Source organism: Silene latifolia, chromosome 9, assembly GCF_048544455.1.
Source record: "Silene latifolia isolate original U9 population chromosome 9, ASM4854445v1, whole genome shotgun sequence".
Lineage (NCBI taxonomy): Eukaryota > Viridiplantae > Streptophyta > Magnoliopsida > Caryophyllales > Caryophyllaceae > Silene > Silene latifolia.
This window is the reverse complement of record NC_133534.1, coordinates 221716376-221742863: the sequence shown is the minus strand read 5'-3', so window position 1 is coordinate 221742863 and position 26488 is coordinate 221716376. Positions and strand designations below refer to the sequence as shown.

The 26488-nt window shown below is 37.5% G+C and overlaps 1 protein-coding gene and 1 long non-coding RNA gene across 4 annotated transcripts; one reads left to right on the top strand and one right to left on the bottom strand.

Moving 5' to 3' along the window:
* Positions 1-16866: 16866 nt before the first annotated feature.
* On the bottom strand, positions 16867-21544 carry LOC141600430 (large ribosomal subunit protein uL30y-like). 3 transcript variants are annotated; one of them, XM_074420667.1, is made up of 8 exons: positions 21421-21534; positions 21267-21299; positions 19613-19797; positions 19438-19535; positions 19294-19351; positions 19121-19200; positions 18931-19033; positions 16867-17252 (listed from the first exon to the last, which is right to left on the bottom strand). In XM_074420667.1, the coding sequence occupies exons 3-8, from the start codon at positions 19793-19795 to the stop codon at positions 17037-17039; spliced, it is 738 nt and encodes a 245-aa protein (XP_074276768.1). In that variant the 5' UTR covers positions 19796-19797; positions 21267-21299; positions 21421-21534; the 3' UTR covers positions 16867-17036. The 3 variants fall into 3 exon arrangements, with proteins under 3 accessions (XP_074276768.1, XP_074276767.1, XP_074276769.1); XM_074420666.1 differs by lacking the exon at positions 21267-21299 and having other exon boundaries at positions 21421-21544; XM_074420668.1 differs by lacking the exon at positions 21267-21299 and having other exon boundaries at positions 19613-19817.
* Positions 21545-24751: 3207 nt separating this feature from the next.
* LOC141598516 (uncharacterized) lies at positions 24752-25397 on the top strand. Its single transcript, XR_012523572.1, has 2 exons — positions 24752-25022; positions 25202-25397. It is a non-coding gene; the product is annotated as an uncharacterized LOC141598516 (long non-coding RNA).
* Positions 25398-26488: the final 1091 nt, after the last annotated feature.

Sequence of the window (26488 nt, the reverse complement as noted above, 5' to 3'; positions counted from 1 at the left end):
GGATGCTGTGGGAGATTTGACAGTGCAGCCTGATCTTTATGATGATATTCGAGGTAAACAGGCTTTGGATCCTAAGATGGTTGAGTGGAGAGCTGGAGTAGAGAAAGGGACGGTGTCTCGATTCTCTATTCATACAGATGGTAGTTTGAGGTTCGATGGTAGGTGGTGTGTCCCTAATGATGAGGAGCTGAAAAAGACAATCATGACAGAGGCACATTGTACACCGTATTCAGTACATCCAGGTGGTGACAAGCTATACAAGGACTTGAAGAACACGTTTTGGTGGCCTGGGATGAAGAAAGAAATAGCTGAGTTTGTGGCCCGTTGTTTGACATGCCAGAGAGTTAAAGGGGAACAGCATTTTCGTTGTTTGACATGCGGTTCGTTGTTTGACATGCCACGAACCGAGACGGCGCAACCTGCATTTTCAAAAAGAGGTTCTCAATAATTGAATAAGTTCAATCAAATGTGTGCTTACACATAAATCATGCAAATTAGAGGCTCACCCTCCGAATCAGATGCTGCCAATCGTCCAAGCCAGCATCTGTCACAGCCACGTCAAAGTCACGCAGCTCGGAGATCGTCGTCCTCCCAGTCGCGTCAGTGTACTCAAGGGTCTCGGGGTACTCTGGGGGCTCGATGCCCGCCGTCTCAACCTCCTGCAAAGTCAAATGTTTCCCATTAATCGATAATCTTTCATCATATTCTCAAAATCAAGAATAAAGGAGAGTAAAGATGCTCACCACAACCGGCCAGTACGCCAACCTCCCGTAGAGAAACGCCGAGTAGTCCTCACCAGGAAGAAGGAGGGCGTCACCACCAATGCCAGCCAAGTCAGCCTCCCTCTCAGCCTCAGAAGGTTCCCTGAACATCGTCCTAGGAGGATCGATAGGAACCGTCAACACATCCCGAGAGCACTGACGAGCCAAGCGCTCGCCCAAGTACCACACATGACCCATCGACGTCCTCAACAGCAGCCGGCTCGAGCTCCTAGATCGAAGGACCTCAGCCACAAAAGGAGGCGCTCCAGCGTACTCCGCCCAAGGCCTGGGCACCCACTAGGACAAGATAAACAAGGAATCATTCTTATGATCGATTAAAGGCAATGTAGAAGCAAAATGAATATAAGTGAAATGTTCACGCTGTCCAGCTGGAGAGCGTTCACGTCCCGCCGGTATACACCGTGAGAGGAACGCTTGCTCCTCGTCCTGCACATCACCCAATCCCTCACCACGGGATAGGCCTTCTCCAGCGGCTCCGTCCTCTTGGGCGAGAGGCTCGGAAAGTAGGAGTACACCCACGCCTGTAAAGCAAGATAGTCAATGACGATCTTTCGTAATTTGATAAGGAAAAGAATTGATTTTAGTCTAAGTGAAGGTTCATACCTCCAGCAGCAGTCCAGGGCCGACAGCACCAGGAGAAGTCCCCTTCTCCATCAACTCCGGACGAACCATGGCCCTCATGAAGCGGATGAGGACCGCAAAACCAGCAGTGACCCAGTCACAACGCCCTAGGGAGCTCAGGTCAGAAAGGAAGGGAAGAAGCTTCGTCGATAGCCTCTCTCCCTTGTCTCCGAGGTAGATCGAAGACAGAAACCACCAAAGCCACAAACAAGCCCTCTGCTCAGCTGTACAGGGAGGAGGAGCCGTCTCTCTCCCGTCAATCGTCACCAGCGCCGGGGTCTTCCCCGCAAAGTAGTCTCGGACATAGGAACTGGGCACCAAACCAGGCACCGTAATGCCTTCGGCCGACAAGTTCCGGTAATCAACCTCCTAGCCTCGGCCGAGTCCACCCTCATGGCAGTCTCCGGCCACTCCATAGCCTCAGACCCACACGGCAGACCAGAAATCATGCCGTAGTCCTCCAACGTGACTCCCACCTCACCGAAAGGCATGTGAAACGTGGAAGTCGTGTCCCAGAATCGGTCCAAGAAAGTGCGGACCAAGCTATGGTTAGCCCGCAGCTTCCTCTTCGTGATATCCCTCCAAGCCTGCACCAAGGCACCAAACTCTCCACGCTCGATCATGGCGCGCTCCTCCGCCGACAACCGCTCGTAGCACTCCATCGCCGTCGGGTAACCCGAGAACGACCTAATGTTCCCGGCCTCCTATTGTGTTTTGAAACAAAAAGCTATCTTTAGTTTTGAATGAAAGTTGGATAAGATATGAGCAAATGAAATGAATGAAAGAAGATGAGTGACGAGTAATGAATTCAAGATTACCAAGCTCTTCACCGTCCTGTAGGACAGGTGACCCTCCGCAGCCCAAAGCAAGTGCCTACTGTCCCAGGTCTCAGCCCACGCGGGCGCTCCCCTCAGCTGACGACCTCCTCGTCCAACGTTGGCCCGCCTCGGGGCCTCCTCCTCCTCAACAGCCTCCTCCTCGTGGACCTCGTCCCCGGCAGCCATCACCGCGGCGGTGAAAGCCTCCTCCAAAGCCTCCTCGATAACACGAGAAGGGTCAACAGCAGTGTCTATCTCCATGGGAGCTCTCCCAGAAGTAGAATCCTCATCACCTGCAACGTTAAAGTAAATTTAGGCCGCGTCACGTGACGACAAGCCTTAGTTAAGGGATTTTCGAGCCTTCGGAAGCCCTGAAATCGCTCTTTTCTCGCCATCTTTGGTCGTATTCTCACAAACCCGATCACTCATGTGGTAATTAGGGTCAAGTCAAGCCTAAGTTAAAGCCTAGTTCCGGGTTCGAGTCGAAATTTCGGCAGCATTTCGTTATAACGGCGATTATGCCCTAGAAAAGTGTCCTGAAAAAGCCGCCACAAACCAAAATTCCGAGATGGTAGGAAGTTTACCCATTATCCAAGGATCCCAAATATCAAGTTTCATCGCAAATGGGCAATCCTAAGGCTATTTTCGAAGCAATTTACGGTTTAGCCGTGAAACCGTCTCAATTTCACTCAAATGCTCAAAACTCAACGAAAATTCAAAAAAAATACATGGTTATGTTCCTTATATTACCAATTATCCGTTTCTAATACCAATTTTACAAGGCAAATCCATTTGGGGGAAAAGCCCCAAATTTTCGAATTAATTGGGTTGAAAACCCTAATTTTTTCGATCCAAATTAAGCAAAATATAGAAGATTGATGCAAGAATGATATACATACCTCGATTAGTCATGATGAATGCAAGCTTTTGATCAAATTTTGGCGGAAATGGTTAAGATTTGAGAGAGAAATTGAGGAATTGTATTTCGAACAAATGAATTAAACCCTCTGTTTATCGCGTTTTTACGCAGAAAAGACACCTCCAGGAACAGACGCAGCAGGCGCTGCGCCTCTTCCAAGAGACGCAGCTCTTGCTGCGCCTCTTCCCGGTATTCCCGCCATACGAGTTTTCAAAAATTCGTTATGAGTTCGTTATTTGTGGGCCCACCTTTGGTGCGCCTCTTCCTCGATGCCATTTTATCTTTTTTGGTCCGTTTGACGATCATTCTTTCGTTCAGACCTGCATTTCTAAGCCAACAGCAGACTATCATACGTTATTTATCGCTTCCAAGACTTTGCTTGTCACAACGAGCGGGTATTCCTTCACAGGTGTTTCGACACGCCTTCATTATATTCCCCCAATGAGAGTAAGCGGTTCGACAATCCCTCTCGAGACATGGAGATAAGTTCCTTCATTATATCCCCCAGCGAGAGTAAGCGGATCGACAATCCCTCTCGAGACATGGAGATAAGTTTCTGATAAGGTTTTCCGACACGAGAGTTCGCGATATACAATCGTCCTTCTCAAGTTCCTCCGAAGTTTGTTTGAAGACTACCCAAGCAGATTTCTCCCAGCAGTTCCCGCCTGTGTCCTGCTACTCACAACATTTCTTGTTTCCCTGCGGAGTGCGATAAAGGTGTCGTTCTCCAGAAGTTCCCAAACCCGTAGAGTTCCTACACTCGAGCCTTAGTTACCCCCTTAGTTTGAACTTATATTCGGGCCTCCTTCCCACTGATGCTTTCCTTTAGGGCCCCACACCCTAGCACCAACCTCTATATATCCTTTAGGTCTTAACCTTAGCTCCTATGCTTACCCTTAGCTCTTATGCACCTCCAGAAGCATCTCGAGAAGAAGTCTCAGGTATGATCTCTTCTTATGGATGGCGAGCCTCCTTACATAGTCTAATGGACTTTAAACGACCCTCCCCGGTAGTCGACAGACTCTAAAATGTTCCCGACGACAGGTCCTTGGCTCAGACCCCTTGAGCCGCCTCGCGTCGCCATAGTCGTCAGGTTGTAATCTTCGATTGACCTGATGGCTATACTTTGACTTTCGCCTTGTCCAAGCCTCGGTCAAAGTGGGGCTCAGAGATACCTCATTTCTGCACCCCTCGCAAACCACCCGGTGATGATTGGGCCGCATGTTTGGCACGCGGAACGATTTGTGACAGTTCGTAAGTTTATCGTCAAGTGATTGCTCAAACACTAATGTCTACCTCTTAGTTGTCATCTACGCGCCGATACGGTCGTTTTGACAGTAATTAGAGTACATTTGGAGTCCGGGTCTAAAACCGTCTTCATTTTCCTCGATAACCGCTAAATCCCGAGTCGAATGTTCGAATGTTCCGGATATTTCTATTCCATATTTTATACATATTTCACAATCTTTAATCTTTGGTAAACAATTTCCCGTAATATTCATACAAAATATTAAGAAAAACCAAATTATCCCGTTATTCCATAACTTAAACACGGAAATCTTTCTTCCGCAGGAGGAAACCACCTGGGAACAGACGCAGTAGGTGCTGCGCCTCTTCCAAGAGACGCAGTGACTGGTGCGCCTCTTCCCAGGTCATTTTCTGCGTATTTTTCGTATCTTTTTCATATCTTTCCGAGATTCACTTCCAAAGTCTCTCCGAAAACCCTATTCCTTCACGTGATTAGTATAAATAGGAGCCTTCGCTCCTCATATTTCTCACGCTAGTGTCCGCCCTTATCTTCTCCCTTTGCATTCTAGACCTTTGTTCTTACTTTTTGGCGTCTACGTGCTTGAACATTCGACCACGTAAGCTCGGATCCTTCTGAGTACCAGCCTCGTTTGCATGACCGACCAATTTGACCAACTCCACAACTAATCAACTTAATTAATCTAATCGTTTTCCTCTTACCATTGCACTTTCGTCTACATTCGAGTCGAGCATCACTAATCGTAAACTTAGTTCATCTCGTTTCGTCAAACATGTAAGTCTGAGGGTGTAAATCTCTCTTTTATTATTGTTATTTACCTTTTTGTATCACTAATGTAAGGTTTATGTCGAAAATACCTCTTAAAACCGATTTCTAAAACCTCGTTTAAAACCCCTTTTTACGGATTTCCAGAAGACAAACCGTCGAGAAAGGACGCAAAGAATCGCTGCGCCTCTTGAAGGAGCGCGATGCTTTGCCGCGCCTCTTCGTGAGGCCGCGATTCTCGCTTCCTTTCTTCTTCCTTCGTCCTCTGTAATCCGTCAACTTTTATTCGTTTTCATTTGTTTTCTTTAATTCTTTGATACAATACCATGTTAATCTCACATGTATATAATTCATCATCATTAACACGTTTAATTCGTCATTAAAATTCGGCTTAAATCCCTTATAATCCGATATTTGCGGGTTTTTGTCATTAAAATCAATCCGGATTGTAGAAATTCGATTCGTTCATATCGGGTTTCTGGAATTCGATCTTTGATATATTTCCATCTGTCTTTTGTCATATTCGTCATCAATTTGTCATTAATTCATCATGTTTAACCTATTTTGTTCACCCATGTCACTAATCAGTCGTTCGTTCATGTAATTAATTCGTCTTAAATCCGTTTCATCCATGTTTTATCACTTTTATGACCGTCATTCACATGTAAATAACCTGATAATCACTTCCATCCGAGTAAATATATTAATCAATCATTTAAATTCACCAATTAATAATTAACAATTTGCAGTTCCGGCTTCACAGCCAGAACTCACCCTTGGAACAGACGCAGCAGCTGTTGCGCCTCTTCCAAAGGGCGCGATCTCTTTATGTCCAGGTTGATTTACGCCTCTGAACTTCCGTTCTGCCTTGACCTAGTTTAATTAGCTTACGTATAATTAACTATTATTCATATTATCGCCTACTGATCTGTTCATTAATTCATTCATTTATTCTTTTTCTTAAATTATCCGTTTTAAAGGTATTTTCGACATAAATTAATAAACTCATTGTAATTATTGTAATTTTCATTATTGTAATTTTATTTATTGTGTTTCATATTTCTTGTATGCTTTCACATGTAATTGAGCATTAAATCCTACTTCGACATTAATTGTATGCTAAATTACGTGTTAACCGACTTAGTCTAATCTTCACATGCTAGAATTAAAAACGTTGGATGTTGCATTGCATGCATATAATCGACGATATATCGAGTATAGATGATGTCCCTAATAATTAGTAGAGGCCGCTATCGAGGCGGGCGGGATTAGGTGTTCGATCAAAAGAGCTTCCTAATACGTACCCTCACCCCTTACACCAGATCTCTGTGAACATCCGTGTTCATTGGCATCCACGAGAGTCATTCTAGACATAGAATGCTAAGGGTAATGATTGCTTGGTGTTCATGTCTCTACTTTGTGTCTTGACATGGCACGAGGTATTCGAACGGTTTCCAATTTTCCACAATAAATTGGTGGCGACTCCACAAATGCAAACGCTTGTTCTCCTCCCAAGCGCCCCCGTGGGCCCATTGTCCACAGATTGGTTTGAAGTAATCTTCACATTTTTAACCCTAATATATATGTAATTTTGTTTTCATTTAGAAACTATCAATATTTGTGGAGTTGAAGTATTCAAAGGTAAATATACTTATATCTTTATAATTCAATCCCTATTTCTTACCTTATTTAAGAGAAAACTTAAACTAATAACTATAAGATTAATATTACATAAATCAAATTCCACCATTTTATTTGTTACTAATCACTTAGTGAATTTTTTTTTGTATGGATAGTTTATTAGAGAAAGAAGACTATATGAAGAAGAGAAATACTATAATTACTTAAACAAATACACCCCCCCCCAATGACACTCAATACTATGTTATAAATTAACTACAAGATTGACAACATAAATGTGAATGAGTAATTATTTTTAGGTTCATAATTTTTTTTTATTTCAAAAAATTTCAACTATATGCTTTATTTGGGTATGTGTTATTTTTTTTATTCATCTTCTTTTCTTTGAAAAATAGCTCTCATAGAATGAAGTTGGAGTTGCGAGGATCTCAATCTTATTAACAAGTTGGACAAAAAAAATCTCTTTTGGTATTGATAATAGCTAAATGTAAATTATTGTCTAATACTTATGCGTAAATGTCATATTATCTTGTGTGTATGTCTTATAACACAAATGAGATTGCAATGATATTTGTAGTAGGCTATCATTTAACTCATTTTATCTTTTATGCAAAATTTTAAAATTTAGGATTTTTGATAAATTGATATAAACGATATATTAAGATTATCATTTATTAAACTTCATAATTATGCTACTATTAGAAAATATGATTTATGAGAATTAAAAGATTGAGAAGATAAAAAGTCCTATAATTCTATATCTTCTTAACTCCTTACATTTTTGAGATTTATTATTCTCAAAAAAAAAAGGATCAATAATTTAATATTATGGATCAATTTACTCTTTCGTCTTTACGTACTAACTTAATTGGCCTAAATAACAAAGGGACATTCAAGCTTTCACATAGAAAATTTAGTAAATAATCTATACAATCTAATTAAAAGGTAATCTTAAGCATTTATCATGAATTACTGGACTTATTAAAGGTAATTATTTTTTTGAAAATCACTTATTAGTATATTAATCAAAATAAACAACTAAAGTACAATATATAGTTTTGAAAATAAACCAAAGTTGTCAAAGAAATAAAACACTAACCGACTAACTTTTATGTATTCCAAGACTATATTTTTTAAATGGATCAACTAATTGCTCAGACAAGTATAAATAAAAAGATAAAAATAACAAAAGTAAAACAGATAAACCCGTGAATTTTACGGGTCACAAATCTAGTTTAGTATCAAATACATTAAATTTAGAATCAAATACATTACAAAAATAAAATCATACGTTATTTATAACCATAAAATATGTTTTTTTATTAAATTTAAATAGCGTGTCCCGTGTCCTAAATTTCATGGGATGTCGTATCACGTGTCCTGTCGTGTCCGTGTCCATGTCCGTTTTGGTGCTACCTAGTGCAATGCAATTGAGGTTACAAAGTAACATACTAACATTGATACTTTTACCTTCAGGTTCTTAAGATGAATCCTTTATTGTTTATAGATCAATCTTTTAAGGGGATAAATTTATGGTATGTTATATTTGAGTTTACACTTGATGTTAATCATCGGTGTTTTAACAACTAAAGTAAAGAAGCTGTATATTACAAAACCGCTAAAGATAAGGAAAATTGTTAATATTAACGATTAATAGAAAATGAAAGATATCATTGTGTTCTTACATATACTCATTTTGTTAAAAGCTAATGCAAACGTAAATGAATCTTACCTATGTCACACTAATGTTGTACGTAAGTAGACGGAGCATAATAGATAATGAGTAAGTACTGTATATTTTAGAGAAAAGAAATATACGGCGGACATGAAGTCTAGTCTATAAAAGCCGTGAAAAGCTATCCTTTAGGTCAGCTGCTGCGAAAGGAGACGCACTCATATTTAGACAATCAAAGCGTCTTGCTTGTGACGGGCTAATCCTGTCACAAGCTGAAGACCTCTTACAAAAAGGGAGAGGGGACAAGGTGGAGCACCCCACATGTGCTTCCCCACTCACCTCTCATGGGTATTTTGTGAGAGAAAATGGTATCCATCACAAACTTGTGACGGATATGGCCGTCTTCAATGAAATTTTGTGTTAGACATATACTATAGTAGCATGCACTAATCATTTGTCAGCAAATTCCTTTCACTATATACTTTGCCAACTTTTTTTTTGACAATCGGGTTAACGAGTTCTACAATTTAGTAGCACGCTTAGCTAACCTATAAGCGGCTTTATTACAAATTCTAGGAACATAAGCAAAAGAAACGCAGTGAAAGTTTGCCGCTAATTCAGTGATATATTCAGCAGTATTCCGAATCTAATGTTTGAGTTGAGAACACTTCACTACTTGAGCAAGAATCTGTAGAGAATCGGAGGAAATGGTAACATGAAAAATATTGTGACCACTTCAAGGCCTCCCTAATTGCCAAAGCTTCTGCTTGCTCAGCATTCTCAGCTCTTCCTTTGATACAGAATTCAGACACAACCTCATTATCAAACATGATACACCCACCCAAACCAGCAACAAGCTCTTTTAACCATGCAGCATCCACATAAATATGAGACTGTGAGCAGTTAAGAGAACCCTGGATCAAAGGAAAGAGTACTCCATTCGTAAGGTTAGTCAATTCTTTCTCCAAAGGTGTTTGCAAAGTTATGGACCCTGATTTCTTATCCTCGGCCAAAAGAGCCCATTTAAGTGAATCTTGGTATAGTAAAATAGCACCGGTTGGGGAACACTCAGAATTTTCAAATACCTTTCTGCACCTTACCAGTTACCACCCAGATAGTCCAAATAGTACACAAAAAATAAAGACAAGCCTCTTGTTTATTATCGCCCTTAGAAAGAACAGAAAGCCAATTGCAAACCCAAGACTGGAGGTTCAAATTATTCCCTGATTGAGCCCGGATCCCCAAAACACTTCCAGCCCAAACTCTACTAGCAAATTAACAATCACGGAAAAGATGATCAGGCGTTTCCGTTTCTTGTGAATCACAAAGCACACAAGTAAATGGCCATCAAAATCCCTCTTTAAGAAGCCTTCCCCACAGGGCAATGATTCAGTGAGAGTTTTCCAAATAAGAATGATCCAACTTTTCGGCTCTGGTAGGTTCCATAGGATTTTTTGAAAGACACCCATACACGCAGTTGGAACTCTTGAAAGGCAGGGGCGACCTGTGAATTCGGGAGGCTCTGTTCCGATTCTTAGGTTGAGGCCCCAATACAACTGTGGCATTCATGTTGTACCTAAAATATCTTGAAATTTCGTGTGATGAAAAAAAGTTAATCAACTTAAGCAAGGAGTTAAGTAGAAGATGCATTTGAAGGAGTTTGAAGTCAAATGTGATGAGATGAAGATTTGCGTTGGAGATGTTGACGCCATAGAAGAAGAAAGTTAAGATATTCGTAGGATTGATGTTTTCAATATTGTTTGCTATGCATTTCAATGTTGGCTAATGTAGACTTCAAATAGATGTTATATAAGGTTATTTTGACATGAAATGCAATGTAATGTACTCAAATACCGGTTCTTTTTAATGGCATTGGTACATTTTGTCATTACAAAATAATGAATGAGGGATTATAATAAAATTCATCAATCCTAAATAGGTCAAGGAGAAGGGGAAATAAGCATGGAGACTATGGTAAAAGAGGAATGAGGGGAAAAAAATGAGAAAATAAGAGAGTTCCCACGTGAGAATTGGAGTAAATAAGGTCAATGCCGGAGTTTGACCAAACTTTGGCCAGAAAATAGGTTTTGGTAGTTTTCAACAAAACTTAAAAAATTAAAGATATTGTCTTACAAAAAATAAAATGATAGATAGTGTATTTGTAAATTAGACAAATCTTAGGTAGCTTTTGACAAAAAAACCCTCATAAGAAATATATTTGATTCATCAAATATTGATTAGATATAACAACAACAAGTTATGGGATCAGTACATTTCCACTGAAAAACAGGACATTCCAACCCGCCACAAATAATGTGTTTGCATGCCTTGTTACATTTGTCAGGTGTGCATCCCGCCACAGTTGTAACACATTGTTCCTCACGTTTGACGGGTTCAATTTTAGTATCACCAGGGTTTATGCTTGGGCCGCTAACGCCTATTGTCCCTGCGAAAAATACGACGCTTTATTTTTATTTTTTTGAAAAGAGGACACGTTTAATACGGATAAATCAATTTACACCAACACTTAATCCACTTTTTTAAACTTATTTCCACGTCAATTTTTTTTTAAATTACACCTAAATTTATAGCTCAGGTTATAATTTTCACCCAGTGCCATTTTCAGGAGGGAAAATTTTATGAATTGACGAGATTGCCCCCGCGTGTATACTCTTTGTATTCATGACTCTTCATTTACATTCCCTTTTACACATCTTTCACCTTATTTCTCCCACATACTTCCCCCAAATATTTCCGCACAAAAAATTCCTAAAATTTCAGTCATGATCCAAATTAAACCTTAACTATTGAGAGATTGTTCATCCATCACCATCTATCACTTAAGTAATTTATGTAAGTTGTCCTTAACAAACCAAATTCTTATAGGTGGCCTTCCTTGCAAATGATTCTTTGTGGTTGTTCTTATGATTATTATATGGGTTTCCATTATAGCGACACTATGTGCCTACCTTTTGGCCTTGCGAAATCCTTGGAATACACAGTTGCATTCTCAAGTTTACGATTATCTAACCATGGGGTTACAGGTGTGGCAAGTTTTGTTACTTATTCTTCTTGCTGGACATATTTTTCGAGTCTCAAATAAGCTGGCCAACAAATTGACGTAAGTTGTCCTTAACAAATCAGGGAGAGTGAGATGTAATTACAGAAGGGCTTTCAATACATGACGAATCGCTCCACTTTCTTTATCATAAAAGGCTTCTAATGCATAAATGAACCCAGCCTAATCATCAGATGTATTAACAATTTCTTTAACAAACCCGATATCCGAGTACAAAATTTCAAAACAATGGGGAATGAGTTACCTTGAGGATGAGGAACACAATGAAGGAAATCAAATTGGGGAAGAGAGAATGATGAAGAAGGGAATGAATGAGGAGAAAAACATCTAACTTACATTATAAGCTTAATAAAAAAAAGGAAGAAGGGCAAAAACGTCATAAAATAAATGTTTTAACCCAAAAAATTTCAAATTTGACGGAAAAGTGGTCGGAAACCGATTTTGGGTGCGAATTATAACTTGATCTATTAATTTGGGTGTAATTTAAAAAAAAAAGTTGATATGAGAGTAAGTGTGAAAAATGGATTAAACGTGGGTGTAATTGATAATTTACTCTAAAAATAACAAGTTATTAATAGAGATTTGAAACCCCCTTTATCTTACACATGCCCTCACATATACAATACGTATCAATTATTATTGTGGACTCTAAATATCAGGGTGTTTAGGCGACTCGTTATCTTGTGGTGACGCTATCCGCTATCACATTTTTTATAAGACTATATATTATATCATATTTATGTACCCAAAAAAAAATGTCATATCATATCTAATAAACAAAATTTGAAAAGGAACGACATCATATATCATAGCAATTAAGCATATTTAATTTAAGTTTAATAAGGTCGTAGTTAAAAACGATAATCATCATATTTAGGTTGATTTGTGATGCAAACGAAACATTTACCTCTTGATAGGAAAGCACACGCTAGAAGAAAGTAAGCCATAAGCCAAATTCTAATTGCCATATCGCACGAATGATTGAGAGCTCGTTAAAAGTGATTATGGAAATCTTATAAGAGATGTTATTTATATTTTATACAAGGTTATTATTATTATTATAAATAACCTCCATATAATATCTTGTTCAAAAAGAGAAATATCCTTTTTGTGATTTTTAACCATACATATTGTGATATTACATTAATTATGTCCTATATATATCTAATATCTTGTTCAAAAGGAGAAATATCTTCTTTTTTTTTTGTGATTTTTAATCATATTTCTTCTTATAAGTAATTATTAGTAATCAAAGTTCGTTGGTGCGAGTGATAAAGCCTCTCATCTTTTAAATAAGTGGTATGTAGTATTAGAGATAATAATATTATATCTTACGATTATAATATTGTTATCTTATTAGAAAACATATATTAGCTGAATAAAGAAACTAAATATTTAGTAATATTGTATCTTGTACTTTAGGTAACCGTCTTTTACTATAAATATGGGTCTCTTGTATTCTCGTTATTCACCAATTCATACAATCAATAAATACAATACAATTGCTCTATTGTTTTATACTCTCTACACGGGTTCAATTCCTGACTCTTGCGAATGAAAATGCAAAATTTGAAAGGGTTCTACCCATTAAGTTGTCTTTAGTACTCCGAAAAATATTGCTCCAACTGTCGGAAGGAATACTCCTAGTCAACACAAAAAAAAAATATATCTAGGATTACTAATATTTTGTATAGTGACATTTAGGTTTATTTCATTCGGGTAATTTAAAGTTTAAACTAGGTTTGTGACCCGTGAAATTCACGGGTTTATCTGTTTTAATTTTGTTATTTTTATCTTTTTATTTATACTTGTCTGAGCAATTAGTTGATCCATTTAAAAAATATAGTCTTGGAGTACATAAAAGTTAGTCGGTTAGTGTCTTATTTCTTTGACAACTTTGGTTTATTTTCAAAACTATATATTGTACTTTAATTTTTTATTTTGATTAATATACTAATAACATGTGGTTTTAAAAAAAATTACCTTTAATAAGTCCGGTAATTCATGATAAATGCTTAAGATTACCTTTTAATTAGATTGTATAGATTATATACTAAATTTTCTATGTGAAAGCTTGAATGTCCCTTTGTCATTTAGGCCAATAAAGTTAGTACGTGAAGACGAAAGAGTAAATTAATCCATAATATTAAATTATTGATCTTTTTTTTCTTCTTTTGTTTGAGAATAATAAATCTCGAAATGTAAGGAGTTAAGAAGATATAGAATTATAGGACTTTTTATCTTCTCAATCTTTTAATTCTCATAAATCATATTTTCTAATAGTAGCATAATTATGAAGTTTAATAAATGATAATCTTAATATATCGTTTATATCAATTTATCAAAAATCCTAAATTTTAAAACTTTGCATAAAAGATAAAATGAGTTAAATGGTAGCCTACTACAAATCTCATTGCAATCTCATTTTGTTATAAGACATACACACAAGATAATATGACATGTACGCATAAGTGTTAGACAATAACTTACATTTAGCTATTATCAATACCAAAAGAGATTGACATGAAGTCTAGTCTATAAAAGCCGTGAAAAGCTATCCTTTAGGTCAGCTGCTGCGAAAGGAGACGCACTCATATTTAGACAATCAAAGCGTCTTGCTTGTGACGGGCTAATCCCGTCACAAGCTGAAGACCTCTTACAAAAAGGGAGAGGGGACAAGGTGGGGCACCCCACATGTGCTTCCCCACTCACCTCTCATGGGTATTTTGTGAGAGAAAATGGTATTCATCACAAACTTGTGACGGATATCGCCGTCTTCAATGAAATTTTGTGTTAGACATATACTATAGTAGCATGCACTAATCATTTGTCAGCAAATTCCTTTCACTATATACTTTGCCAACTTTTTTTTTGACAATCGGGTTAACGAGTTTTACAATTTAGTAGCACGCTTAGCTAACCTATAAGCGGCTTTATTACAAATTCTAGGAACATAAGCAAAAGAAACGCAGTGAAAGTTTGCCGCTAATTCAGTGATATATTCAACAGTATTCCTAATCTAATGTTTGAGTTGAGAACACTTCACTACTTGAGCAAGAACCTGTAGAGAATCGGAGGAAATGGTAACATGAAAAATATTGTGACCACTTCAAGGCCTCCCTAATTGCCAAAGCTTCTGCTTGCTCAGCATTCTCAGCACTTCCTTTGATACAGAATTCAGACACAACCTTATTATCAAACATGATACACCCACCCAAACCAGCAACAAGCTCTTTTAACCGTGCAGCATCCACATAAAGATGAGACTGTGAGCAGTTAAGAGAACCCTGGATCAAAGGAAAGAGTACTCCATTCGTAAGGTTAGTCAAGTCTTTCTCCAAAGGTGTTTGCAAAGTTATGGACCCTGATTTCTTATCCTCAGCCAAAAGAGCCCATTTAAGTGAATCTTGGTATAGTAAAATAGCACCGGTTGGGGAACACTCAGAATTTTCAAATACCTTTCTGCACCTTACCAGTTACCACCCGGATAGTCCAAATAGTACACAAAAAAGAAAGACAAGCCTCTTGTTTATTATCGGCCTTAGAAAGAACAGAAAGCCAATTGCAAACCCAAGACTGGAGGTTCAAATTATTCCCTGATTGAGCCCGGATCCCCAAAACACTTCCATCCCAAACTCTACTAGCAAATTAACAATCACGGAAAAGATGATCAGGCGTTTCCGTTTCTTGTGAATCACAAAGCACACAAGTAAATGGCCATCAAAATCCCTCTTTAAGAAGCCTTCCCCACAGGGCAATGATTCAGTGAGAGTTTTCCAAATAAGAATGATCCAACTTTTCGGCTCTGGTAGGTTCCATAGGATTTTTTGAAAGACACCCATACACGCAGTTGGAACTCTTGAAAGGCAGGGGCGACCGGTGAATTCGGGAGGCCCTGTTCCGATTCTTAGGTTGAGGCCCCAAAACAATTAATTGTCATTTACTTGAGATCCTAAACGAAAACTATTAAAAATAAAAATTTGAGAAAAAAGGAAAGGCTAAGATACATGAAAAAAAATGCTATGATTTATTTTAGGCATATACTTAAAACACAAATTATATAAATAAGATCGTTTCATAATTCATATCATGAGACGATTCACTTTTATAAAATATACAGTACTTCATATTTGTTTATTTGTAATAAATATCTTGTCTTTTATAGAATAAAAATGTGTCACACAATAATTAATAATTTAATATAAAGAGTAATATAAATAAATTAAAAAATTAAAAGATGGAGATATAACAAAAGAACCGAGAACTGAGAAAGGTAAAAAATTATACTTTTCTGTGACCCACTTAAATAAATAAATTTTAAAAAAAATTGCCTATTGATGGGAAATGGGGATGCACATGTGTTTTGGGTAAACAAAGATGTTGTGGAGTGTAAAGTAGTGACTTTACACGAGTAGTCCACAAGGAGGAAAAAAGCCAAAATCATTTTCATTTAATGATGTGAATTGGGCTTAGATTTTGGGGCCTTATTTTCCCTTGGGCCCCTATGTTGTGAACCTAATTACACAGCCTTTGGGCTGCCCTTGTTGAAAGGTCTTTCGGGGTAGCTGAAGTCTTTGCCAACTTATTTTCCTACAAAAATAATGTCCAAATTTTTAAAAATTATGGGTTTTGGTTGACGAGATTTTAGAGGGGAATGGAAAGCGGGGTAGGGTCGTAGGGAGGATGGCGTATTTCAGATCAAGGATATATTGAAGCGTTATGAGAAAGCTTCATGCCCAACTTGTGAGTTTGGGGAAGGTAAAAGTGTTCTAGGGCGTTCGAAAAAGGCAGGGATGGACATCATTAGAGATAAGTTGAGCAAAATAATGCAAGGGTTGTACGACAAGACATTGTTGAGGGCTGGTCCGGCGATCTTGGTCTACGTGGTGTCCCAATTTATTAATTAATACCTATGTTATGAGTGTGTAAGATTTCAGCTCCTTTTTGTGATGAGCTCAAGTCTTGTTTCACAGTCCCGAAAGGGGGCCAAGGAGGGAAGAAAGTTCCATGGGTGCCGGTGGAGTGGCATCGTTTGTGCACTCCAAAGAGTATATGGGTGGAGTTTACACTCTTTCAAGTGTTTTCGCGATATTTCACAAGTTGATTTTTAATCATTACTAAGTCAGTAAGTCATCACATGAGTCGTCACGTACAGCTCATTACAGTTGTGTTTTACTGAGATGAGTTTATCCGTTACTTTTATTTATAATTATATTTGTGTTTTTCTGAGATGTCCATCGGTTGATATCATAGCAATAACTGATAACTTGATATCATGCTACTGATACGAAGTACAGCGTAAGAGAGAAAAATAACTGCAAATAGACAATGCTGGCATGTTGTGACAAAGATTACTACAAAAGCCGAACTTAGTGTCTAACAAAATTGTGAGCTCAATCCAAACTTGTTTTAAAACTGTGTAATTAAGCAAATCCTAAAAGAAAAGGGAAAGACCTAGAAAACAGACAGCTAGTTCATTCTTCTGATGAGCTCGTTGATGAAGTTTTCCCTGTTGCCAGCATCACCGCCTTCCACAAAGTGGTTCCTCTTCTTCTGAAGACCACCATTTGGAGCAGACAACTGGAATGGCCATAGGAAGTTGTTGGCTTCCTTGAAGTGAGGTCCTACCGTTATTATTTCATGGATAAGATCCTCTGCGCAGATTATGCCATGCTTTCCCAGTACCTTTATCATGTGAAAATGCGACTAGTCAGTAAATTTTTCACAATTAATATGCTCAGCACAACCATTAACCAATCCATGATACAAAATTACAAATCATAACTGGATCCACTCACATGATATTTATAAATCTAAGAGCAAACAAACACAGCATATTTAGCGATGTCCAAAGGAAGGATACAATTGCAGTTACTAGGGAGAATTGACACAATAATTACTCCGTACAATTTTGCGCTATTCCAAAGTTACTACATACTTTTCCAAAACAATTCAAAACTACTCCCTTAACTAAATCTGACACAACATAGTTGCAATTTTACTCTTACGGGCTTCCCCCAACCTCCCTTCCAGCCAACCAACCACATTCCTCCCCATCCCAGCTGGCACCGCAAGCCACCTACCACAATCTAGGGGGTAGATGTTTCAGCAGTGAAGGGAGCAGATTTGGGGGTGGCAAATGGGTTGTCGAGAGAGGGAGGGAGTTCTCGGTGGAGGAGGATTTGTTTCTAGTAGTTGCAGTAGGGTGGGATCGATCAATTGGTTACGGTGGCGATAGGGTGTGCTGGCTACTGGCTAAAATGGGTTGGGGATGGTGGGTGGGAGGTGAGTGTCTGGAGGACCGCTGTTTAAATGAAATGTAATTCGGTAAGAGCTAAGTGCTAAGACGTCACCACAATACCTACATATGGAGAGGTAATGAGGATGGATGTACACAATTAACCCTTATGCCCATATGTTAAGACGAAAGACAAGGAATGCTCGCACCTTTTGGACGCAAGGTGCCCTATTTTAAGTAACAAACTTGTATTTCACAAATAAATTTTGGGCAACATAGATCAGTGTTACCAGGTTTGTGGATCGCTAGGCCAATCTGCGTACCGGTTCACTCGAACCCAATCGATGTTCCTTCGATAACTAACTCGATACAATTTCCAGAGACCAATGTTTTATCTATCCATAGGTAATAGATGTGACTATGTCAATAATTGCGTAGACCAGTCACCAGTGTTACCAGGTTTGCGGATCGCTAGGCCAATCAGCGTACCAGTTCACTCGAACCCAATCAATGTTCATTCGTGAACCAACTCCCTACAATTTGCATAGACCAATGTTTTATCTATGCATAGGTAATAGATGTGACTGACATATGGGTACGTAGGCTTCCATGGAGGTTGAAAAATGAAAATTTAATTTCGTTTTCCCCAAGAAATGTGCATTGGAAAACTGAGAAAGTAACTTTTTCTATTTTAAATTTTTTTGCTGCCTAAAATAACCTACAGTCATTTGACAAATTTTTTTTTTTATCTGCATAAAATGACTCTGACCGAGTTCAAAGTAGACTGCGTTCTGCGAACTCGAACCCGTTCCTCGAACTGAACTGACCCCAGACCATGTAACGTTTACATAGATCATGTAGTACTCAGTTTACTGGGTCCTTTCCGTTATCACGGTCATCACATATTCATATCTATTGGAAATGAAAATTAATAAGATCAAGCAAACAAAAAATTCATTTGTTGTACCAAAAACAAGCGGCAGGCTATGTGAACCAGATATGATGAGATGTGTGCAAAGACAACTGACACATGCAGATGCATATCACAGAACTCTTCAGTTACGTGCCAGAAATTTAATATGATCTAGGTTACCAGAAAATAGCTTCAGGCAAAGAGTTAACTACCTGATCAATTATGGAATTGTCAGTCAAAGGAATCCTCTGTTTGTCAACCTTTCCATAACCCCTTTTGTAGATCAGCTCCTTGACACTCTTCAAGTTAGGGTACCTATTTTAAAGGCCAGTGTTGTGATGAGTAAAACCAATAAGATGTAAGACTCCATAACGGAACCTCGAAAAAAATAAAGAAAATTACCCATAGGTTACATAGGGCTCAACCCTATGCAACATGTTCAAGGTGGCTTTGTTAACCTTGAGGAATACACCATTGAAGATCTGCATTAACAGATAATTATTATAACAAAAACAATGATGAAGAACAGAAGGAAAAAACAGCGAAAGCTTAACAATGAGGGATCAAGATAACACCTGTCTCAAACGAAGGAGCTGCATTATCTTCCTTGTCTTGGGGTGCATGGCGTTGATACTGCACATGAAACCAATAACCATCAATAATCACTCTCAAAAATGCTGTAACAGATAGAAAATTGTGAAAACAAGCTCCATACGAACCCTCTGATACGAATGATGAACAATAGCTTAGCCTCAGGCTCGACATAAAAGCCTCCCTTCAGCTTGGCTTCTCTCCTCAAACTGATAGCCAACTTTTCCTGAAAATACAAATGTCGAAGTTAGGAACTAAATAACAGCGCCATCATCTAAGTACAACAAAGCAAAAACCACAAACCTCCTCTTGGTACTCCTTAGCATATTGCTGGGCTTTCTTAAAGTACAGCTTCCTGTTCTCACGGCTCTTCTTCTTCTGGGCTTCCACTTCCTGCTTCTTTGCTAAAGCCCATTCATCTTCCCTTTTCTGCTTCTTTAATACAGACTCTGGAACAATAATTGCTTTGGTAGCTTCCTCACCCATTTCTGGGCAAAAAAAGTTAGTACTGCACAACAACACAGCACTATATATACACTTGTAAATCACACATCTATTCTTCATGTTGCACAAGTATGAGTCTCCAAAAAGACCAAGTACAGGGTTATCCGGGTATATTGATCATCATGAACAACAATACCACAATGCCTTAACAGATGTTAATTACACATATAGGTTGTCTTCGGATGACTCCTTATGAAAGGTTCATCCTAAAATGCATCAACACTAGACCACCATATTTTAAAACGGTATAATCATTACCACATAGTAAATTATACTCAACGCCCAGATTAACAAGACCATGGAGGGAAAAAGGGAGAAGAATTTATGATTTCAAAAGAAGTCTCACTTTGAAACATATAATCCCTCAATCCTAATCGTTTGTCTACTTTTTTATTCTTTGTTGGGGGTATGTTAATCATAGGTAAAAAAATGATTGGGGACGGAGAGAGTATGAAATTTAAGTTGACTACATATGCACCCTGACAATAATAAATCAAAAAAAGACGGAATTTTTCATATAAACACTCAAAGTAACCGTGCATTCAAGGAAAATTTAGAGGCTTCTATTTTTTGAACAATTTCATTTTGGAGCTCTTAGTCTAAGAGTTTGCTCGAGTAAATAGGTGCCTTGAGGTTGCACTGATGCTACTAGATGAGGTTTGAGCTATTTTCACTCGAAGGACCTAAAGTGTAATATCACAACAACAAAGAAAAACATCCAGAGAAACATTTTTGAGAAAAAAAATAGACAGAATGGATAATAGCTCACAGCAGGTTTAATATTTAGTACTTCGTAAAACATTAGATGAGAATTTAGACAATAAAATGGAAAGTTTCCTCTAGTCTCTCTAAAATAAGCAAGAGAATCTGACAAAAAAAAAAGGACAGGTAGCGAATTTATTAGGTTGACTTGGGCTTTTTGGAGATAAACAGGAAATTGTATTGTGATTAACTCCGATCCATCTTCATTAAGAAAGAGGCCCACTGCCGAAAGTTCTCAGTTATACTCTGAAGAAGACGCAATCTAGCAACAAAATGAGCTACCCCACCCACGCGCACACATATTACGTAAAGCAAAACCAAGCTGTAACTATACGACGCAATCTAGCAACAAAATGAGCTACCTCCCTACATGATGAACTAGAAGACTATCATTCAAGGCAGATATCGTTCATCTGTATTCTAATCGCAATCTGTGGCCCGTACATAGCTGCAACAGCTTTTGCCATCTTAAAATCCAATCAATAAACTAGTACTCCGTATCAATTTTCCCAAATACCCAACCTCTCCGTATATCCATATCCATAAACTACAAATTTGAGCATGAATTGACAAAGACATACATAGGGAATTAGGGATACAATGTGAAAATTTCCAAGTTTCATTCCGACGAAACAACTATATCTATACTATATTACCAATTACAAAAGGTAAAAAAATGAGTGTGGATTACCCGAATATATAGATCACAAATTAACAATGGTGACTGCCCATCAAAGTGTAAAGTATCAAACATGCAAACAACATATGAAATCATTTAAGTATCAAATTGGAAGAGCAAACAGCATAAGACACAGAATTGGGGGAAGAGAGGTAGAGTAACTTACTTGTATGTGTTAATGGCGGCTGCGGAAGAGTGTGTGACAAAAACGTGTGTCAACAGATTCAAAATGAAATAGGTAGGGTTTTCTGTTCTTCTCGCTTTCTTTCGGACTTTTCCGCAATTTTTTTTTTTTTTTTGATAAGGTAATAAAATTTAGATTGATCCTTTAACTTAGCATATCTCATCATTTCGAAAAATAGAGGTAGGTTGAATCCACTTACTTTCAAACCACTTCGAAAGAGTTGGAAAGTCGGCAACCTTGTTGACTACACGAAAGTAATTTTAATTATCACTTTATCGAAAAAATGAAGATCTAATTTTATATCTTTGATAATACTAGAAATTTCTCAAAGAATTTGTCAAGTAGTACGGATTGAGTTGATAACATATAAATTATCACCTTCTACAATTAATTTCGATATTCCTAAGTATTTAGCTACTAAAATGCCTTCTTTTAACGCGGGAGCTTCAAAAACAATAATACAATTATATCCGCACTTTTTTGCTCCTATTAAAACGACTTTACCATTATGATCTCTTATAGCATATCCTATGGCAACTTTATTACCATCTATTTTTTATGCGTCAAAACTTAGCTTTAGAAACTCATTTTTAGGTTTCTCCCACCAAATATCTTCCTTACTAATAGTATTTCTAACTGACACGTCTTTATCAGAATTGTTAATATCCTTATGTCTAGTCTCATTCCAAATCTTGATGCTATTATTACATACAAGGATAAGTTTGCTGATATTAAAATGAACATTATTAAAAATAATGTTATTTCTCCAGAACCATGCATTCCACCAAATAAATACAATCTTAATGAAATCGGCTTTTGGAATTAGAATTTTAAGATAATTAAGTTTCTCTATAAAGCTCTGACTTGCAATATTATCGTATATTGCCAAAAACTGTTAAAGGTAATGATATTCATGTCTTGGATAACTGATGTAATTAAGAAACACTTGAAAAAAAATGATATTTAACTTCAATTGGATGATTGCACAAAAGACACTGAGCTGGGACAATTATATGATTTCTTAGAAGCCTACTTTTCGTAGGGAGATCATCTACACAAGTTTTCCAAAGAAAAAATTTCAATTTTGGAGGAACTTTTAGTTTCCAAATCCAGTAAAATTCACATTTGTCAATATTTCTATCGAATAAGCCTTGTGCTAACCATGTCGCTGTTTTGGTCGAGAAATTTTCATCCACAGACAACCCCTAAAGAAAGGCATCTGGAATATCATTGTGCAGCAATGGAATATTAACTATCTGGGTAACAATATCATTATTTATTATATCTGATAACTTACTGATATCCCATTATTTATCAGGGGTTATGAAATCATTAACCAAAAGATTTAAATCAAGGTTATTATGACCATCTATATTTCTAGTAAGAGGATAAGAAAAAACTCAATTGTCAGTCCAATACTTGATTTTGCTACCATTGCCCACATGTCATCTCAACCCCTTTCTAAATATGTCCCGAATACTTATGAGTTTACGCCATTGTCAGGAGCAAACTGAATTTGGCTTATGTTCAAAAAGTGAACATGTAATACCTTGTAATTTCTAAGGCGTTCACTCGACCGAGTAGACTGAGTGGACTGAGTATAACCAATATTAGACTTAGTAGAGTTGTTATAATGTCCGTTTATAGAAGGGTCGTCTTAAAACTATCATAAATTAAGATCTAGACATGGTATTGATGTGATTCTAATTGGAGGTGATAGCTTGTTCTCTTACGATTCCAACGGTAGGTCACACGCCAAAAATGACCAAGAAACAAGTGAGATATAACTGTTTTACGAAAACTAACCATTGTTGAGAACTGCGTTGTACTCGACCGAGTGGAGTGTCACTCGACCGAGTGTTTGGCACTCGACCGAGTGGACTCGGTACTCGGTCGAGTGCACTCTGGTCAGACGGGTTTTAAACCCGCAAACCCTCTTTCTTCTATTTCATTTCTATTTTCTTCCTTATCACTCTAAACTCTCTCCCTTGTCTCTAAAACCCTCACAAACACCATATTAGGAGATTCAAGCTTGGTTTAGTGGATTGCTCACCTTCCTCCTTCCTTCTTCTTAATTTGTAAGTATAGATCTACCTTTTTTATTTAGTATGAACCCTATAAATTAGGGGTTTTGTTATGGGTAGTTAATTAGTAATTAGTATATGTTAAATGGGTAATTAATGGGTAATAATAAGGGGTTTTGTATTGTATAATAGATTAGGATGTATTATGATGGTTATTATGTGATTCTTGTAGGATGAGACGGTTTTATGAGATGGATTCGTGTTGTCTTGGATTTGCTTATGGAGAATGCTAAAAGGTAGATTAATCCTACTCGGTTTCAATATTGTGGTTGTCACATGTTTTATGGTGGATGTTGTAATTAGTCTCATGTAATTAGATTGGTTGCATTATAACATGTTTAGTCACTAATTATGTCATTAAGAGGTAATTGTGGTGGTTATGATGTATTATAAGACAATGTTGGTCAAGAAGAGTCGGTATTTGGTACATTAGTGTAGCATTGCATTTGTTGTTGGTTATCTTGTATAATGGTGGTTTGTGATGGTGTTGTGGTTGTTGAGGAGACGGAAGGTGGTTAAGAGACCGTCTTCCGTTTGGGTCGCCTCTTAGAACTTTTCCACTCCAAGAGGGATTTGCACATTAATGACTTGAGTTTGGAGGGACTCATGTGGTTGAGACACGACGTCTGGTAGGGGATTCGGTTAGCTTCTGGACCCGGTACGTCTGGACGTGTCCCGGTACCTGTTTGTGGTTATCGGTATGTCTGGGCGTGTCCCGATACTAGTGAGGTTGTCGGTATGTTTGGGCGTGTCACGGTACCGTGGTGGCGGTTGTTGATATCATGTCATTCATATCCATGGTCATGTTGCATGTTCACACACTCGAGTCATGTCACACTTTATTTATTTATTGAAACTGACGTTTGTTGTGTCTGTGCATTGTCACCTATCTCTTGGGTGGTTGTGTCGATCCATATGATATCCTTTGGTCATATCACTACAAGAAATCTATTTTCGGGCGACTAAAAATGACGATTGCCTGTTCCAGTCGCCAAATTGGCGACCGAGATAAAATATCGGGCGACTGTTATCAGTCGCCAAATTGGCGACGACAGAAATTCGTAGGATAAATAATATTGGCGACTGAAAGTAAGGTCGGGTTACCGTAATCAGTCGCCAATTTCGGCGATGGATTGGTTTCAGTTGCCAAGTTATATGACACAAATTAAACTTTCGATCCCACCTCCCCCAGTCCCCACCTCTTACCTTGCAAATAAATAAAAATAAAACACAAACATTCAACCTACTCCTTTCGTTTCTAACCACAAACATTCATTTCTATTTCATATAAGCGCAAACATTCATCATCTTCCTCATATCTTCCTCTTTTATTTTGTTTCAACCCAACTCTTAATTCCCCATAACTTCATTTTCTTCATATTTTTAATAGTAAAACCACAAACATTCAAGGAGCTCCCAATATACACATCACCAAATTTCCAGTTTTCTTACTTCATTTTTGGGATTTCATCATATTTATATCCTTGTGATTAATTGAAGGTATTGATTCTTATTTTTCTTTCAAATTCAAATTTTCAGTATTGTATTTTAATTTTTGTGTTAAAGATACATGTGTGCATGTCAATTTCCATTTAGATCTTGACTTGAAAACGTTTTTGCTTCAAAAATTAGCTTAAAAATACGAATTAGTTAAATTATTGTGGTGTAATTGGTTATAGGGTTTGCTGATTCAGCCGAAAAGGAGAGGAGTAGCAGAGAAAGACGGATTGTAAAGCCAGGCGAAAAGATTTTATGGCTTTTTGAAGTGTTTTATTGTATACTAAAATCGATTGTAATGTAAATTTAATGAAGTATGTAAATGTAAATTGATAGTGGTTGTTGAAGTATGAAAATTTAAATTAATTGTAATGTAAATTCAGTATAAAAATTTGCAATTCATACTAAATTGGCGGTCAATTGTTTTTTTTCCCAGAATAGCGGCTTTATTTGCAGATTTGTCTTTTTGCGGATCTGTACGTGGTTTTTTTTTTTAATGCCAAAATTGACGACTGAATGTTAGATATTGGCTACTGACATATTCTACTTTGGCGACTGTTTTCAGTCGACATATTTAGTCGCCAGAAAACAGATTTCTTGTAGTGTATGGGGAGCAGGTTAAGTACAAGTTGTTTGGATAGTACGCAGGAGACGGGACGAGCTTGATGACTCATGAGACGAGTCTAGTTAACTAGACGAGTATAGTTGTCATAAGTTGTACTTTTATTCATTTGTTTACGTTTATGTAAATTCACTAAACATTTATATCAATAAAATGTTCTTTGATTGAAGTTTTGAAACAATACCTCGGGAAACCGAGATGGTAACGCTCAAATTATCTTGGCCGGATAATCGGGGTGTTACAGAACAATTTTTCAAATACTTCTTAGTTACCACTTTGACCTATATATTATCTTTTTCCATAAGAATTTTTCATAAAAGTTTCATTTGAAAGGCTTTATTAGCTACTTCAGAGGATTTTATTCCTAATCCGCCAAGAGACTTTGGTAAACAAACTTTATGCCAACCAATTAAATTAGGAGAACGTTGTGAAGGGTTCTTATTCCATAAGAAATTTCTATTAATTTTGTCTAATCTATTATGGATACTTGAGGGAATGATAAAACTTTACATTTGAAAGGTTCCCTTCGCGGCAAGGTTAGCATTAACCAGAACCAGTCTACCTGCTTGCGATAAATAATTCGCTTTCCATTTCGATAATTGAGCGCATGCGGAATTAATAATACTTTCAAACATATTTTTAGTCACTCTATCATCAAATAAAGGACAACCTTAGTACTTACCCAAATGAGCTTCTTCGTTCATACCAAGAATACCTCTAAAAGACCCACGAAGTGAGCGGTCAACATTTCTAGTTCATTGGAAAGTCGATTTGTCGAAATTAACAAATTGTCAAGAAATCGTGCAAAATTTATCTAAAATAGATTTAATAGTTCTACAACTCTGAT